The 15,744-nt window shown below is 49.1% G+C and overlaps 4 protein-coding genes across 4 annotated transcripts; 3 read left to right on the forward strand and 1 right to left on the reverse strand.

The window, feature by feature from the left end:
* Positions 1 to 43: 43 nt before the first annotated feature.
* N7496_008000 (putative MFS transporter) lies at positions 44 to 1,783 on the forward strand (the record flags this gene model as incomplete). Its single annotated transcript, XM_056700919.1, has 5 exons — positions 44 to 334; positions 390 to 616; positions 673 to 751; positions 806 to 1,279; positions 1,340 to 1,783. The coding sequence occupies 5 exons, from the start codon at positions 44 to 46 to the stop codon at positions 1,781 to 1,783; spliced, it is 1,515 nt and encodes a 504-aa protein (XP_056552982.1).
* A 553-nt stretch (positions 1,784 to 2,336) lies between these two features.
* N7496_008001 (uncharacterized protein) lies at positions 2,337 to 4,814 on the forward strand (the record flags this gene model as incomplete). The annotated part of the gene is made up of 8 exons (XM_056700920.1): positions 2,337 to 3,257; positions 3,308 to 3,496; positions 3,549 to 3,730; positions 3,782 to 3,893; positions 3,946 to 4,006; positions 4,057 to 4,337; positions 4,389 to 4,489; positions 4,544 to 4,814. 8 exons carry the CDS (start codon positions 2,337 to 2,339, stop codon positions 4,812 to 4,814), a joined length of 2,118 nt encoding a protein of 705 aa, XP_056552983.1.
* Positions 4,815 to 5,554: 740 nt separating this feature from the next.
* On the reverse strand, positions 5,555 to 10,270 carry atrF (ABC drug exporter AtrF; the record flags this gene model as incomplete). Its single annotated transcript, XM_056700921.1, has 1 exon — positions 5,555 to 10,270. One exon carries the CDS (start codon positions 10,268 to 10,270, stop codon positions 5,555 to 5,557), a length of 4,716 nt encoding a protein of 1,571 aa, XP_056552984.1.
* A 3,067-nt stretch (positions 10,271 to 13,337) lies between these two features.
* Positions 13,338 to 14,143, forward strand: N7496_008003 (fungal specific transcription factor domain-containing protein; the record flags this gene model as incomplete). The annotated part of the gene is made up of 2 exons (XM_056700922.1): positions 13,338 to 13,721; positions 13,778 to 14,143. 2 exons carry the CDS (start codon positions 13,338 to 13,340, stop codon positions 14,141 to 14,143), a joined length of 750 nt encoding a protein of 249 aa, XP_056552985.1.
* Between the last annotated feature and the right edge of the window lie 1,601 nt (positions 14,144 to 15,744).

Consider the following 15,744-nt stretch of genomic DNA (forward strand, 5'->3'; position numbering starts at 1 on the left):
GTGCTTTGCCACATCTTCTCACGTCTATACACGTTAACGCAGAATGCCATCCAAGAAGTTCGAGATGGGTGCGACTGTCGACCACGAAGAGTTGCCCTCCGACCATAATGCGGCATCTGATCACCTGGATCTGAAAGAGAAGCCTGATCCTCTGGCAGCGGATCCGGGCATTGAGGTCGACGCTGCCACTGACAGGCGGCTCTTTTGGAAGATCACTCGGCGCATTCTAGTCATCCAAGTGATCACCTACTTCTGCCAGTCACTCGACAAGGGAATATTGAACTATGCCTCTATTATGGGTATCAAGACGGATGCGCACCTAGTGGGACAGGAAGTGGGTATTCAGCGACATAATCTCCAAGCTTAGTGACTAACTATCGCTCGTACAGTATTCATGGCTTGGGACCATCCTCTACATTGGTATTCTTGCGGGCGAATACCCTCAAAATTTCCTGCTACAGAAATTTCCCCTAGCGAAGATGCTCTCGATCAATGTGTTCCTTTGGGGCGCTATTGTAGCATGTTCTGCTGCATCGACCCGGTTCGGATCGCTCATGGCCGTTCGATTTCTCCTGGGTTTCTTTGAAAGTTGTGTCCAGCCAGCTATGATGTTGCTGTAAGTATACCTTACCTCTTTGGTGAAAATTTGGTTTACTCAGACTATATAACCAGGACCGCGATGTGGTATAAAAGAGAGGAACAATCAGTCTTGAATGCGATCTGGTATTGTATGACGGGTGTATCCTTGATGGTAATTTGAGCAATCCTCTTCCACGAGAAAACGACACAAGTTAACCTGCTACAGATTGGTGGCCTTCTTGCCTTTGGTGTGTCCCATTTTACAAACGGCCCGATCAAGAATTGGCAACTACTGTTCCTGATCCTGGGCTTGGCTACGTGCGTCTGGTCCTTCTTCATCGCCATCCTTCTGCCCGACAGCCCATTGTCCGCAAAATGTTTCAGCGAAGAGGATAAGCGTTTGATGATTGAGCGGGTACGAAAGAATGAGACTGGTATCCAGAACAGAGAGTACAAGAGATATCAAATCGTCGAGGCTCTCAAAGACCCCTTTGTCTGGTGCTGCGTCTTGCTCATCACTGTTGCCAACTTAGTTATTGGTGGTCTCGGTGTATTCTCCAACCTCATCATTCAACAATTTGGGTTTTCGCTTTTGCAGACACAGCTGCTCAATATTGCCCAGGGCGCATGGACTATTTTGATCATGATCGGGTCCGCATGGGCAGCTCAGAGATTCCAGCAGACGTGCTTCGTCATGATTGTAAGTTCTTCATGCTGAATTATCATATCAGAAACTAGCAATATCTAATCACCGATACAGCTATGTGCAATCCCCGCTCTAGTCGGGACAATTGTAATCCTAGTCGTCACCCCAACTGCTTCGAATGCAGGTGGCATGCTCATTGCTTTCTATTGCACGCAGTTCTTCCTAGCCGAGGGGAACATGATCATCTCACTGATTACGCGGAATGTGGCAGGCCAGACGAAGAAGGGTATCACAATGACCATGGTCTTTATTGGCTGGGCTGTTGGCAATCTCATCGCCCCCCAGATTTTCCAAAGCAAAGATGCTCCCCGATACCTGCATGGTTTCTTGACACATATTGTGGTTTATGCGGTTTATGTTGCTCTGGTGGTCTTGACACGAATTATCTTGATGGCGCGGAATCGCTCAAAGGTGCAAGAGTCAGCAACAGTTTCACATGAGTTGGCATTCGAGGATTTTACTGACCGCGAGAACCCGAATTTCCGATATGTATATTAGCGCAGTTCAATATTGTGGATAGGTTGCAGGAATGACAAGACTGCAAAGCCACCCTCAACAAGCAAGGTATGCAAGCTTTGCTTTTAATCCAATGAAATATATCATAGTGTCTAGTTCTTCAGTAGCTTCTATATTGTCTTGAGTTATCATGACGACTGAACCAAAAAGACAAACCTGGAGATTTCTGGTATACATCATAATCACGTGACTGGCGGGCATATCTGGTAGGGGCGGAGTGGAGCATCGATACCTTTCCATCAACTGAAGAGCGTCAACAAAGGGCAAATATCTCAACAGACCGGATATTGGCTCACTGAATATTTTTTCCAATCTAATGTAGACCTCATCTTGCACCCACCCCACCTCACCCTTTGAAGCTGAAGTCTATCTTCTCTTCCCTCTCGTCACCCGCGCGTCTTGGCTTTGTCAACATCTCACTCAACGTGGACCTGAATACCTAGAGATCTCATATTTGCCCAGTTCCCACTCCCATCTCCTTTATTTTCCCCCTCCTCCGTCACTCTCCCATCTTGCAGTTCTTGACCCTTCTAAGATGGATCCATCAGACCTCGAGCAGAAAATGCTGGAAGCCGCGATCGCGGCCTCGCTTCAAGAGTTTCATAAACAGCGCCCGGGGTCGTCTTCTCAGTCTGCACCATCTGATGACAAGAATGAAGTCTATCAAATTGCATCAAAGTCACCTTCGAAAGCCTCCTCTCCAGTTACCAGCCCTTCAAAGATACCCAATCGGCCAAAGCGATCACCCCAGACGTCCCCACTTCCCGGGAGTCAGGTCGTGGATCTCACCAACGACTCGGACTCAGACTCGGACGTGAAAGAAATCTTTCCAAAGTCCAAGTCAGTCATCTCCTCTGAGACAGACGAGGAACCTGTCAAAGATGTGGGGGATGATTACAGCGACGACGATCTAAAGCGGGCGATTGCAATGTCCCTTGAAGGCAGTCAGCATGGCGTCGAGGCAGCAGACACCGCGATCGATAAGCCCCAGGGGATTTTCGGTATTGATCGAAAGCAGATGGAGCAGGAACGTCTTGCTCGTCTCGCCAAGCGCAAAGCTGAGAGCTCCCCTCCGCTCAACCAGCCGGCTCCCAAGGCCGCCAAGATCACTGGTCATCAGCCTCTCTCAACTACTCAAGCTTCAACCACTCAAGCTTCATCGCAGCAGAGGGCTTCAGTTCCCAGTAATTACACTAATACGACTACCAGAGACGCCGGGGTCCAACCAACAGCCCAGCCACTCATGCAGTATCCTCTCGGGGTTGTCAAAAAGACGCACGTGGCAAACAAGCTCCGCACCGGGAATGATATTACAATCGAGGAGGTTTTTCAACGGGCAGACCTGAATGTTGCAGTGCTGAGTTCATTCATGTGGGATATTGAATGGCTTTTCTCTAAGCTCGACACTAGAAAGACCAGGTTTATTCTCATGATGGGTGCGAAGGAGGAAGCTACGGTAAATGGGCCTGTCGATTCTTGTGGAAACCCTAGCTTACACAGAAGTAGCGCAGCCAATATCGCCGGGAGACGGCATCTATGCGTACTCTTGACTTGTGCTTCCCGCCGATGGAACCACAAGTCAACAATATGCATTCGAAACTCATACTCCTCTACCATCCCGGGTATCTACGAGTTGCCGTTCCGACTGCAAATCTCACCCAAGCCGATTGGGGAGAAAATGGCCTGATGGAAAATGCAAGTATCAGTTCCTCCACTTCAGGCTTCACTCACTAACCCATAGATTCAGACTATTTTTTTGATCGATCTTCCCAGGATTGAGCTCGGGGTGAAGATCGAAAAGTCCAACACCTCTTTCAAAGAAGAGCTGATCTACTTCTTGAAAGCTTCCGGGTTGCGCAGTGACGCTATTAAAGCTCTTGATGAGTTTGATTTCAGCAAGACTGCACGATATGCGTTTGTACACACTATGTAAGCTTTCAAATCTTACGCTCGAAGAACAGTCAGCTAACGTCGGTGCAGCGGTGGATCTCGAACCGGCGAATCGTGGAAACGGTCTGGATATTGCGGGCTCGGCCGCGCTGTGACACAGCTTGGTTTGCAGCCATCTGGACCCATCAACATTGCCTATGTGGTAGGTTGGCCCCCTCACAAGCAATTGGACCTCAGAATTCACATGCAAGCAGGCTTCATCAATTGGATCTTTGACCGATGAATTCCTTCGCGCCATTTATCTTGCGGCTAAAGGTAAGTCAATTTATGGAGATATAATACAGAAATAAGCTGAACAGAGTCAGGTGATGATGGTCTTACGGATTACAAACTTCGCAACACTCGAGATTCCAGTGCCAAGACCAATGATCTGCAGCGCAGGGAAATGATCCAGTTGGGCCAAGAGTGGCAGAATCGGTTCAACGTGTATTTCCCCTCAGACCAGACTGTGCGTCTCGCACATGTGAATCCCGATCACACTGCAGGGACTGTATGCTTCTCGTCGCGTTGGTGGCTTGGCGCAAAGTTCCCCCGGGGCATCTTGAAGGATTGCGAGAGTGAGCGGGGAGTGTTGATGCACAACAAGGTTTGAAGCATCTTCCGTACCCCCGGTATTCTGGTACTGACATTCGTCTAGCTCATGTACGTGTGGCCTTCGGAGCCCATTCATATGCCTGATGGCAGCGAGTGTAAGGGTTGGGCATATGTCGGAAGTGCCAACATCTCGGAGAGTGCCTGGTCAGTCTACATTTCAGCCTAGAGTCATCTCAGTCACCACTAACACCTTGAAAGGGGCCGCTTGGTCAAAGATCGCTCCACCGGCCAACTGAAGCTGAACTGCCGTAACTGGGAGTGTGGTGTGCTGGTGCCCGTTACCTCTCCTGGCGGCAGGGCCTACTCCCAAGCAAGCGATGCTACCACTGCCACACTCGATGCTGCTCCCGCCAGCCAATTACAACCTCAACTCCCAGCCCAGATCTTCCAAGATACCATCCCGGTTCCCATGAAGCTTCCTGGTGCAGACTTGACTGAGAGTCGCGCCCCGTGGTTCTTCCAGGAGTAAATGGTTCATGTGAATACCCTTGCCATGCGTTACACAACTGAACGGTTTCCTTCTCATGCTTTCAAGGAAGCTATTCATTTTCATGGACTTTTTGTCAAGTTACTTATCGGCTTTGTCAGGATCTGGAGTTGCGTCGGCAGTGGGAAACGGATTCCCTTGATGTCTTGCATTAGATCTGAGATGACGGCGCACAACATGAAATATGGGTGTGGGATTGTACACGGGAACTTGTAGTGAACAAAGAACGACAAGATAGCATTGGAAGTGAATTTGAAAATACCATCACTCGCTAGATCTCTCTACATTTCCCTCTTTTCTATACTGGTTAACTCGCGCTCATGTAACTCTAACTGAATTCACGTGGGATATGTCACTAAAGGAGAGACAATACTGTTACAACCTACTCATGTAAACCACACAGCTCCTAACCAAAGATTGGGTTTCCCTGGTGCATCAGTTCTGTAAGATCTACTAGAAATGTTGCACGCAGTAGGTGAATTTCATATCCAATATTTCCATTTCAGTCTAAATGAGTATGTACTTTTAGATGCCACCAAGAGGCACCATCCATAAAGAAAAAGAAAAAAAAGAAAAATCAAAACAAGAAAAGAAAGTAGATACAAAAGGGCCATGATGACGCTCCATGTAAATGCATTAGATATCAATGAGAAGCACCAAGGAAAAGAATCAAAGAACGTATAGTCAAAGAAGTAGTAATAGAAGACGAGAACGAGTCAAGCTCACTCCTGAGCATCATTCTTCTCCTTCCTCTTGAACAAACCCTTGACACCCTGAATCAAGGCACCAGCCAGACCAAACACATATCCGAAACCGAAGCTCCAGCCCCGAACACGAACAGTATACACAAAGAAGTACACCAGCATCCAGTTGATAATGACAAAGGCCAAGAAGATACCGAAGCAGCGCCACTTGTCGTCACGGTGCACATTCAAATTAGCCATGTACTCCTCACCAGTCGTGTAGGGGCAGTACTGGCAGTCCTGGGTCGCAGACCCGTTGACCAGGTATCCGGCCTTGGCAACCTGGTCGACGAAGTGGCCCGCGTACTGCGCACAGGTCTTTCCGGGAGGGGGGTTGAAGCGGGTGGTTTCCAGGGTGGCACATTCAATCTGGACATCTGGCAGGACGGCAGAGAGCACGCCGCGCAGCCACCAGGTCACCGGGTTGACGTAGTACATCCAGTATTTCCAGAAGACTGGGTAAGCAGCGTAAGGGCGCACGATACCGTTGAATAGATTGACCATGACGAAGAAGAATGGCAGCACGTTGGAGATAACTGTGAACGAGGGCGCGAATGCGCAGATCCACTGGCCCCAGGAGGCCTGGAAGAGGAAGAACAGCATTGACATGAGGAAGACGTAGCCTGCAGTGGAAGAGTCTGTCGGTAGGCCGACAGGGTAGTACCAGAACAGCCAGTAGACGAGACCGGTGACGATGGCGGCGGGGATTTCGCAGACGACGTTAGCAGTGGCGAAGGCGACCCAGCCGTAGATACGGGAGGGGTACTCGCGGGCTTCCCAGAGGGCGCGGTTGATGTAGAATTTGGGCACGACGGAGTTCATGATGATGGGCGGGATCAGGATGATCAGGAAGACGGAGAACATACGGTCTTGCATGGAAGCCACGGTGGTGGGCAGCATCCAGAAAGTGAAACCGTTGAAGATGCCGATGATGACACTGACAAACAGCTTGCCGTAGTAGTAACTGGGGTCACGCCAGTACTGGAGGAAGAGGCGCTTGGTGAGGAGCTGGATCTGGACTGGGGTTGGAGCGGCGAATTCGTATTGCGAGCCACCGGACTCTTCGACGGGAACTTTACTGCGTTCGGTCCTGATGCGTTGGATTTCCTCGAGCATTGATTTATTCTCGTCGGAGTTGCGCCATTCTTCGTTCCAGTCAATTTGCTTGCCATTGCGTTGGGTGGCTTTGGCGGCGGTTTCGAGGATAAACTCGGCAACGTTCTTGGAGGGCGGGCAGACGAAGCCTCGGTCGGCGAAGTACTTGATGACGGCGGCGCCATCATGGCCGACGGGGCCGAAGTAGAAAGTGTTGCCACCGGGGTTGAGGGCGAGGATCATATCGAATTGCTGGATGAGCATGGAGGAGGGCTGGTGAATGGTGCAGACGATGGCTTGACCGGCCTGGGAGAGCTTCTTGAGGAAACGGACAATGGAGAACGCGGCTTGACTGTCGAGACCGGAAGTGGGCTCGTCAAGGAAGAGAAGGAGACTGGGTTTGGCAGCCAGTTCGACACCGATAGTGACACGCTTCTTCTGCTCGACGTTGAGAGATCCGATGATGGCATCCTGGATATCCTCGAGCTCCAACAGGTCAATGATGCGGTTGACGTAGTCAATCTTCTCCTGACGAGGAGTGTCACGGTCCTGTCGAAGAATGGCAGAGAACTCAAATGCCTCACGAATGGTCGAAGTGTTGTCGTGCAAGTCCATCTGTTCGCAGAAACCGGTACCACGCTGGAAGTCAGCACCAAGAGGGTGGCCGTCAACGAGCATATCGCCCTTGACGACACCCATTTTCTGGCGCTGAGCGAGAGTGTTGAGCAGGGTAGTTTTACCGGCTCCAGAGGCACCCATGAGGGCGATCATGACACCAGGCTTGGCGAATCCGTTGACATTGTTCAGAAGCTTGCGAGTGCCATTGCCGTAGGGGACGGTATACTCGACATTGGACCAGGTGAAGCAGCGCTCGCTCGAAGAGAGACGGTTGAAAGAGGCATTGTCGGAGGACGAGGAGGCTTCACCACGGGCGAGAGCAGCATTACCATTAGAATCCGAGACCTTCTCCTCATCATTGTTCTTCGCAGTCTGCTGGGTGACCTGCTTCGCGCGCTTAGACTTCTTGAAGACCAAGGCACCACCACCACCACCAACGAAGGAGAGGAACTCGGCGGCCCAGATGGTGACCAAAATATAGAGCACAGTGAAAGCGATGACGACACCAAAGTTGCGCCACAGATGATGACGGGTGAACTGGAAGTTGGCCTGCAAGTACTGGGCACCAGGGACGGTGGTCTGACCAAGAGGAGAGCCAGTCAAAGCACATCCTTGGTATCCAGTCACAGCATCAGCGCCCCGGGGAACCAGCTGAGAAGGCGCGCACTCCATTGTGCGGTCAGAGAACTCATTTGACAAAACGGCCTCGTAACTGTACGAGATAGGGTTGACATAGAAAAGCCATCCAAACCAGATCGAGTCGTCAACGAGAGTCTGCTTGGGAATGACATAGCCGACATAGAGAATGAGCAGATTCAGTGCAATACCCGCAAAGCGCACAGCGTCGTCGATAGTTGGCGACAGGGCGGCAAACATCCGATACAGCGAAGTGATACAGAAGGTAGTGGTATACACGAACAGGAAGTAGATGAAGAACTTCGAAGCTGTGACATCAAGACCAGCCATGAAGTAGACAATAATCGTAAACGGAACAACCATGGCGAAGATAGCGGGGAAATCAACGACCACACGGGCAATCGAGACAGCAGACGGGCGGTAGAAAGCGTAGTCCTTGTGACGGGCGACAATTCCTCGTCCGGAGACAGCAGGCATGAGCTCAGTCAATTGAAGCCAGCCAAGGAACAAAATCGAGAAGAACAGGGCACCACCACGGGAGAAGGCACCGCTGGTATCCAGGGATTCACCGTAGAAGAGAGACGAGACAATAAGACCGTTGGAAATGATAATGAAGTACTTGGTGTAGAGCGAGGTCTTGTCACCCCAGAGCAGCCAGAACTCACGCTTAACGCAAGCCGCGACCTGGCGCACCAGAGAGACAGTATAGGGCGATTTCTTGGAGACAGTCTTGGACTTGGACTGGGCGACCGTCTTCTGGAAGGTACGGGTGTCCTCCTGCTCGGTCTCCTGGAGGCGCTTCTCATAGCTGGAGACGTCGTTCGCGATGTACTGGTAAGCCTTGCTATTCTTGAAGACCTGCTCCAGTTCCTCGGCGGTCTTGGGGGTCGAAGCTTCACAGCCGGGCTGGAATTGACGGGCATTCGGATCGCACAGAGAAGTCAGGAAATCAGCCGTGGTGGACTGCTCTGGGCAGTGGAATCCGAGGTCGATGAAGTACTGACGGGCCTCGATGGCAGGACCCTGGTAGAGCATGCGACCCTGGTCAATGACCATGACCTTGTCCATGAGCTCGTAGATGCTCTCTCCGGCCTGGTACAGAGTCACCAGGGTGGTCCGCTTGCTGACATCGGTCATGATACGCAACGACTTGGCATAGTCCAAGGCAGTGCTAGCATCCAGACCACGAGTCGAGTTATCCCAGCAGACAACCGTTGACTTGGTAGCCAAGGTCTCGGCAATACTGACACGCTTCCGCTCACCACCAGACACACCACGAACGTACTCGTTACCGACCAGCGTGTTCTTGGTATGGCTAATACCGAACATCTTGAGCAGAGCATCAATGATAATGGGAATGCTATCACGGTCATGCTTGCGAGTCTTGTTAGCGAGGGAAAACTTGAGCGTCTGCCAGACCGTGAGCGAAGGGAAATGCTGATCATCCTCGGGGTTATAGTTGACTTCGCCACGGAAGTACTTGTTCTGATCCTCCGCCGAGAGACCACCATAGCTAACCTCGCCCTCCACTGCGGCAAAGGCACCACGGTCGTTCGCAATGGCCTTGAGGAAGGTGGTACAGCCGGCGCCGGGACGGCCCAGGACGAGCATCATCTCGCCCTCTCGCACCGCACCACTGAAGTCATGAATCAAATCGCGAATCGGGGGCTTCTTCCCGAACCGCAGCTGCGGCACGAACCGACAAATGACGTTATACAAATCCGGGCCGAAAGTTCCCACCACAGCGTGAGGCAGAGTCCGCACGAACGAGGCGCCGGTCTCCACACCCTTGACAGTGAGGTTCTTGAACACGACACCGACCTTCTTGGCAGGCTCGCCGGCAGTGGTACGTCGCTCGAGGTGGCCACCCATCAAGAACTCACCCAGATCAAAGGCGCCATCAGCCTCCAGATCAGACTCGGCTTTCTCCTCATCCTTGCGACTGGCGCGGGATTTGAGACGGCGCACACTCTTGGCGGTAGTTGAACGAGTGCGATGTAAGCTCAGGCGAGTCAATTCACGGCGCATCTCCTCCAAATCTTCCATCGCACCGCGGCGAGAGACGGGCTCGCCCGCATCCTTTTCACCCCAACGGCCCTCGGCACTTTCATGAGATGCGGTCGAGGAGGTCGTGGAGACTGGGTCGATGGGAGCCGCGGTCGGGTTGTTGATCTCTTCGAAAGCGGGCTCGTGGGATTCCTCGGCAATTGCATTGTGCGCATGGCTGGACGATTCGGAAGTGTAGTTGGTGGTTTCTTCGGTAGTGTATGAGTTGTATGTCGTATACTCCGTGGCAGTTTGGGTGCGGGACTCGTGGGCCTCCGCGGCTTGATGGTTGGCGTCCATCTCGCCTAATAATTGGGAGATTCCACTCGCCAGGCTCGATGGTCAATGGGAAGGATATTAGATAGACGGGAGAGTGTGATATTAGACGTGTGTATATACAGAATCACCGATCAAAGAAAGTAGAATAGGGAAGGAAATGAATTGGCAAAAGAGAGTGGACAGAAGGGTGAGAATATGAGGTCACGAAGAACCATAAAAAAGAAAAGAGCGAGCGAGAGGCACCTTTTACCCATTTAAACATGGCTACTCCGTATATAACCACAAAGATAAAGAAGATTGCTTATGGCAAATGCCATTATCTCCGAGCCTTGGATTTGTCAGTCGACGTCAATGGGGGAAGGGAATGAATGCATCAATCACAGCAGGCGATGGGCCCCAGTGGTCCCCAAGCCAGACGAAACGAGAAGCTCGAGTGGATCTTCATGACTCAAGGTGATTCAAGATGAACAAATGGGAGAGAGTCAAATTTTCATCCAAAGCCAGGGCGGGCCAGCCCGCAGCAGATTTTTTTCAACGGAGTTAGTTAGACTGTTAGACCCGGCGTTTAGCCGATCCTCCCTGTCAGCAAATCAGCATGCTGCAAAGGAAAATAAAGATCATTTCGTCTGCGGAATATCGAATTCCTATCGATCCCTCGGTGCTCCTTGAAGACCAATTGACGACATTTAAAAGGGGGGTGGATCTGCCAATTCTACCGTGTTCTCTGAATAATAGGTTTCGCATAACTAACTAACTAATATTGTAAGCAGCTCAGCTTGCTGACAAAAGGCGAATGGATACATCCATCCGGAGTCTTAAATTCCGCACAAATCTCCTACGCACGTACATACTAATACTGCAAGTAGACTACTTGCGCGAGTAATGCGCCACCCGCTTCGGGACCCCGCTACACCCCGAGCTGATTCAAGCCCGCTTCGGCGACTTTTGGCTGCTTTCATTTCCTACTTGGGAATGCGACCCGAAACTAAACGGCAAAGATCTCTCCGATCTAACTTCGGCTTTGCATGAACGCCCACAAACCCACTCCCTTCGGCATCTGGTTGTGGCCGATAATATCGCCCTGGTGCCCAACTATACAGATCTTATTGCCCAATTTCTCAACCCGTGTCATTGATTCAAGCTTGATTAACTGAATGTCTCCTGAAACCCCTCTGTCGAAATGAAGTCTATTTCCTTCTAATTCTCACTCCCTCGGAGATATGTAAGACGTAAGATCGCACATGCTAGCTGCCTATGTATGTACCGGATTTCCTATGCCAGGTCTTAGCTTTCCCCTTCCGTTTTAGTGCTCAGACCCTCGCCGCTTTTACTCACTGAGTAGCACTGCAAGTCACTAAAAGGACACCACATAATTGATGATTTGTACACCCCATTACCTCATTAGGTTAAGCGCAGTAACTGTATTACTATCGGCTATCACCCCTACTATATCCTTCCCTATTTCTACATAGTACTTCTTTCGAACGCGGGTATTTTCGTGTATATTAAATTCGCTCTTCTCTTTACTAAACCTAGTATTATAGTTATAATATCTAGAAATTATGGCTTTTTCAATTATTAGTTACTATATTTTCAAGATTCCGACCGTATTATAAGCCTATATATTCTAGTGAAATTAGTTAAAAGCGTAGGCTTTGGCGAGAGCTTCGGCAGGCGGGGGTATACCGTATAATAGGAAGGCGGTGTAAGTATCGTTCGAGACTTTTGCGGCGCTACTGTAGCGACATATGGCGTTTTGTCGTGTATTACAGTATTACACCAAAGGTAGGGCTGCCGTTCCCGATAGGATTAGGCAGAGCTGATTTTAAGGAACCCTGTCATTCCACTAGAAAGATTATGATTGATACACAGTATAGCTACATACCCATTAACTCCTGAATCAAGACCCACAAGCCTCGATACACATTTCCTGGTGGAAAAGCTTTCCGCCTTCTTCCACCGGATCTTTCAGTAATCTAGATTTTGAATAGTTGACTAGTGACTTCCCTCGCGATGTGGATGCCTGGAAGACCATGGTAATTACTGGTTTTCAGGTCACCTTAGATCAACAACAAGAAGACATTTCTAATTGATACAATACAGGATAGTGATTTCCAGTCTGGGAAAGAGAACAGCTTAGCTGAGATTTAAAGTATATGATGATGTACTGTCATTACCAAAACTACACCTCATAACGCAGATGTATGTTTCTAGAGTATGAGCGCTTGGCTACTACGGAACATGCAGCCTCAACTTCCTGAGGGGAAGCGACAACCAATCAATGGGTCTTCGAGCCAAGGAGGCCTACTGAAATAGGGCTAGTATATGTTAGGTGAAACTCTGTATATGCCAGGATGACAGATACATACAACATGATGTTCCGTCGGTAAACGCCGAAGATTTGACGGCTTTTCTTCCGGCGGCTGTCTAGGTGCCGGTGGAAAGTGCAGTTTTACGATCCCTAACGTCACTCGTTCACGATGATTATGGATTATTGACACAAATTTAGAAAAGGGGCTGTGATTCTCGGCTGGAGCCGGGCTAAGATGTGTAATTAATAGACTGTTGAAAGGTCCGTGGAATACATAGTAAAGACCAATGACCATCTGGCGGTCACTGAATGCACAGGCGAACAAACTTGGGAGAACACGTTGAGCACAATACAAGAGGCTCTGAGTGCTTGTTTCCTGATGATATAAGGTATACTCAGAGGACAGTTTATCGCATAGGGTGGGCTATAATGTACTGACTGGTACGTTTGCAATGCATTAGTCTTCAAAACGTACATTCTCTACCAGGAAGTCAAGAAAATTTCTATTGTCCGCTGAATGAGACATTTGAGGATCTGAGAAGACATAGTCATATCCTAACCTCAACTTTTGATACTGGAACCGAAACAAAAATTATGAGTGAGAGAGATACGTCCCACATTTCTGGGGTGCTGGGCTGATTCTTTTCCTTTTCTTCGGATACGTCCTTTTGGAGGATCTGTGCACGGATCTACTCAGACATAGGGACAAAGAAAATTCTTATCAAAACAGATGTTGACGTGGTTTACACTTATCCGATAGATCATTTGGTTTCGACAATGCATGATTTTCTATTCCAACAAGAGGAAGATCGTGGCGAGGAAAGAGAAGAAGAGCAGCGCTATACAGAGCCAACTTGGAGATTCAATATCAGACTGCTTAACGTTCCGCGGGATATCTACGAATACCTCATGGCAGCAGGCTGCCTAGGCCCTCTTCCTTGGAAGCTTGAATACGAAATACTCAGGATGTACGTCAGATATGTACATCCTGTTTCAACATTCCTGGCCGATATAATTGGGAAAGGAGAGTCGAAAATAAAGAGTGCGCTACTCTATCAAGCGGTCATGCTTGCTGGCAGCGCCTTCGTCAAGGACCATGCTAAAGCAGCCGGATATTCCTCTCTTGTTGATCTGAGGAGAAAGTTGTTCTGGAAAGCGAAAGTGAGTTAAGTGATTCTAAAACCAGGAACATGGAACTGATTTAATATGTATAATAGCTTCTCCATGAGGCTGGGATAGAATTTGACCCCTATTCCCGAATACAAGCGTTGATATTGATGACGCTTTGGCATGAAGACAGCATGGGACAGAAAGACCCACCGTACTGGCTCGACATCGCCCTATCAACAGCCAAGCATATGCAGTTGAGTGAAAATTTGCATTCTGGGAATTTCTGTCTTCAGAATCGGATCTGGTGGTGCCTCTACGTTCGAGATCGTATAATCGCTCTTGCATTTGGGCGTCGCATTAACATCCTCAGAGAGGATATATGGGTTTCGGTTTGGGGGACCTGGATGCGTGCTTGGATACGTATGACAGCTACGTTTTGGAGCGCCTGGGAGATGACACTGCTCAATACCTGACAAGCGAAGACATGCAGCGTCAAATGTGCAGAATTTTCATCGAACAGGTGAAACTAACTCATCAAGTCGGAAAGATAATAGATCTCCTATATGGTACTCCAATCGCCCAATTTCTGGAAAAAAGGAGCCCGTTCACAAACTACAAACTGACACCTGAAGTCAGAGCCGGATGCGCAAAAGTCCTTCGAACGTGGATACTCGAACTTCCTGCTTCCATGCAGAACGACCCTTCAGCAGACGGACTGGGCCTTTTTGAATCTTTCCAAGATTCCGCCTTTGATGTGCATAAGGCTTTCCTTTATCTACTCTATCTTACTGGGCGGAGTCTGATATACCAAGCTATTGATGTTGACGGTTATACGACGATTGACAGACGAAAGGAAATGCGCTCAACTGTTTCCCAGGCTGCCAGTATATTGCTACAGCTATATCACAAACAGCTACTTAGGTTCCTTCCCGGAACCTCTATTGTTTTTCTTTGGGCATTCCTTGAAGGTATCCTCCCAGATCTGGATGACAAGGATGCTTGTATCAGGAGTGGAGCTATGTCAAACATATTCATCTGCGATCATGCCGCTCTTTGTTTGATAAAGGCATTTCCAGCCGCTGAAGGCATTCTTTCTGAGACCCAGGTCATAAGGAGAAATTTGTTAGGATTAGTGGAGGCATAAGAGGCCTGAGATTCGTTTTGCATTAGTTTAAATTTTCCTTCTAGGCCCACATATGGTAAAAGAAGCATGTATGTGATGCAGGAATAGCTCCGTGGGATAACTACTTATGGCAGGGAAAGCGAAGGTGGAGCTCAGTTATGCCCTTTTTTATACCCAACGAATTACGGTACTGGCATGGAGCTCCCTGGATTGTCCAGATATTCTGGTCATTGAGACTGTCAAGAGCTTTTGAACCTTGTTCCAGTCAGAGAAATTACTTGAACTCCATGGCTTCTTTCATACCACAAAGAGGAGACATTTACCCAGGATAGAGGAAAAGAATTAATATGATAATTTTATCTATGATGCTATTCTTGGCGCCCAAGAATACGTAATTTGACACCCTATATCACCAACGCGGGATCATTTTCATGTCCACAAATTCCTGAAGAACCTGGAAGATAGATTCAGTGCTATCGACAAATCCAAAGAAACCGTACTTCTTGACCTTAGCAGTGGTAAAAAAGGAGAGAATCATCAGCATAATTTGAAATGGGAGACCTGGAGCATTCTATCGCATACCTCAAATGAGCTGACCAGGGTGACATCAATGCAGTATCTGTAAATCTAAAGATGCGGTCAACATCCCCTAGGGAAGGATTGATTAAGCCATTCTTTTCACTAATCTCTTTCCACGCTGCCTGAACTTCCGGGCGTTTGCCCCACTCAACCAGAGTAAAGCTGAACCGGACCTTCCCCTTCGAACCGATTTCTCAGGGAGTGGGGTAGTATCCAACCTCTAGCTCGTGCAACTTAAAATCGTCTGTGCAGGGACCTGTCCAAGGAATATCAAACAACGAAGCGAGCTTTGGCCAAAACGCATGGGTCAGCAAGTTTGTTCTACGGTCTGCAGCTAGTCAATTACTTGTCCAGGGCTGTAGGAAAACAACC

This window comes from Penicillium cataractarum, assembly GCF_028827025.1.
Source record: "Penicillium cataractarum strain IBT 29864 chromosome Unknown utg000007l, whole genome shotgun sequence".
NCBI classification, from domain to species: Eukaryota; Fungi; Ascomycota; class Eurotiomycetes; order Eurotiales; family Aspergillaceae; genus Penicillium; species Penicillium cataractarum.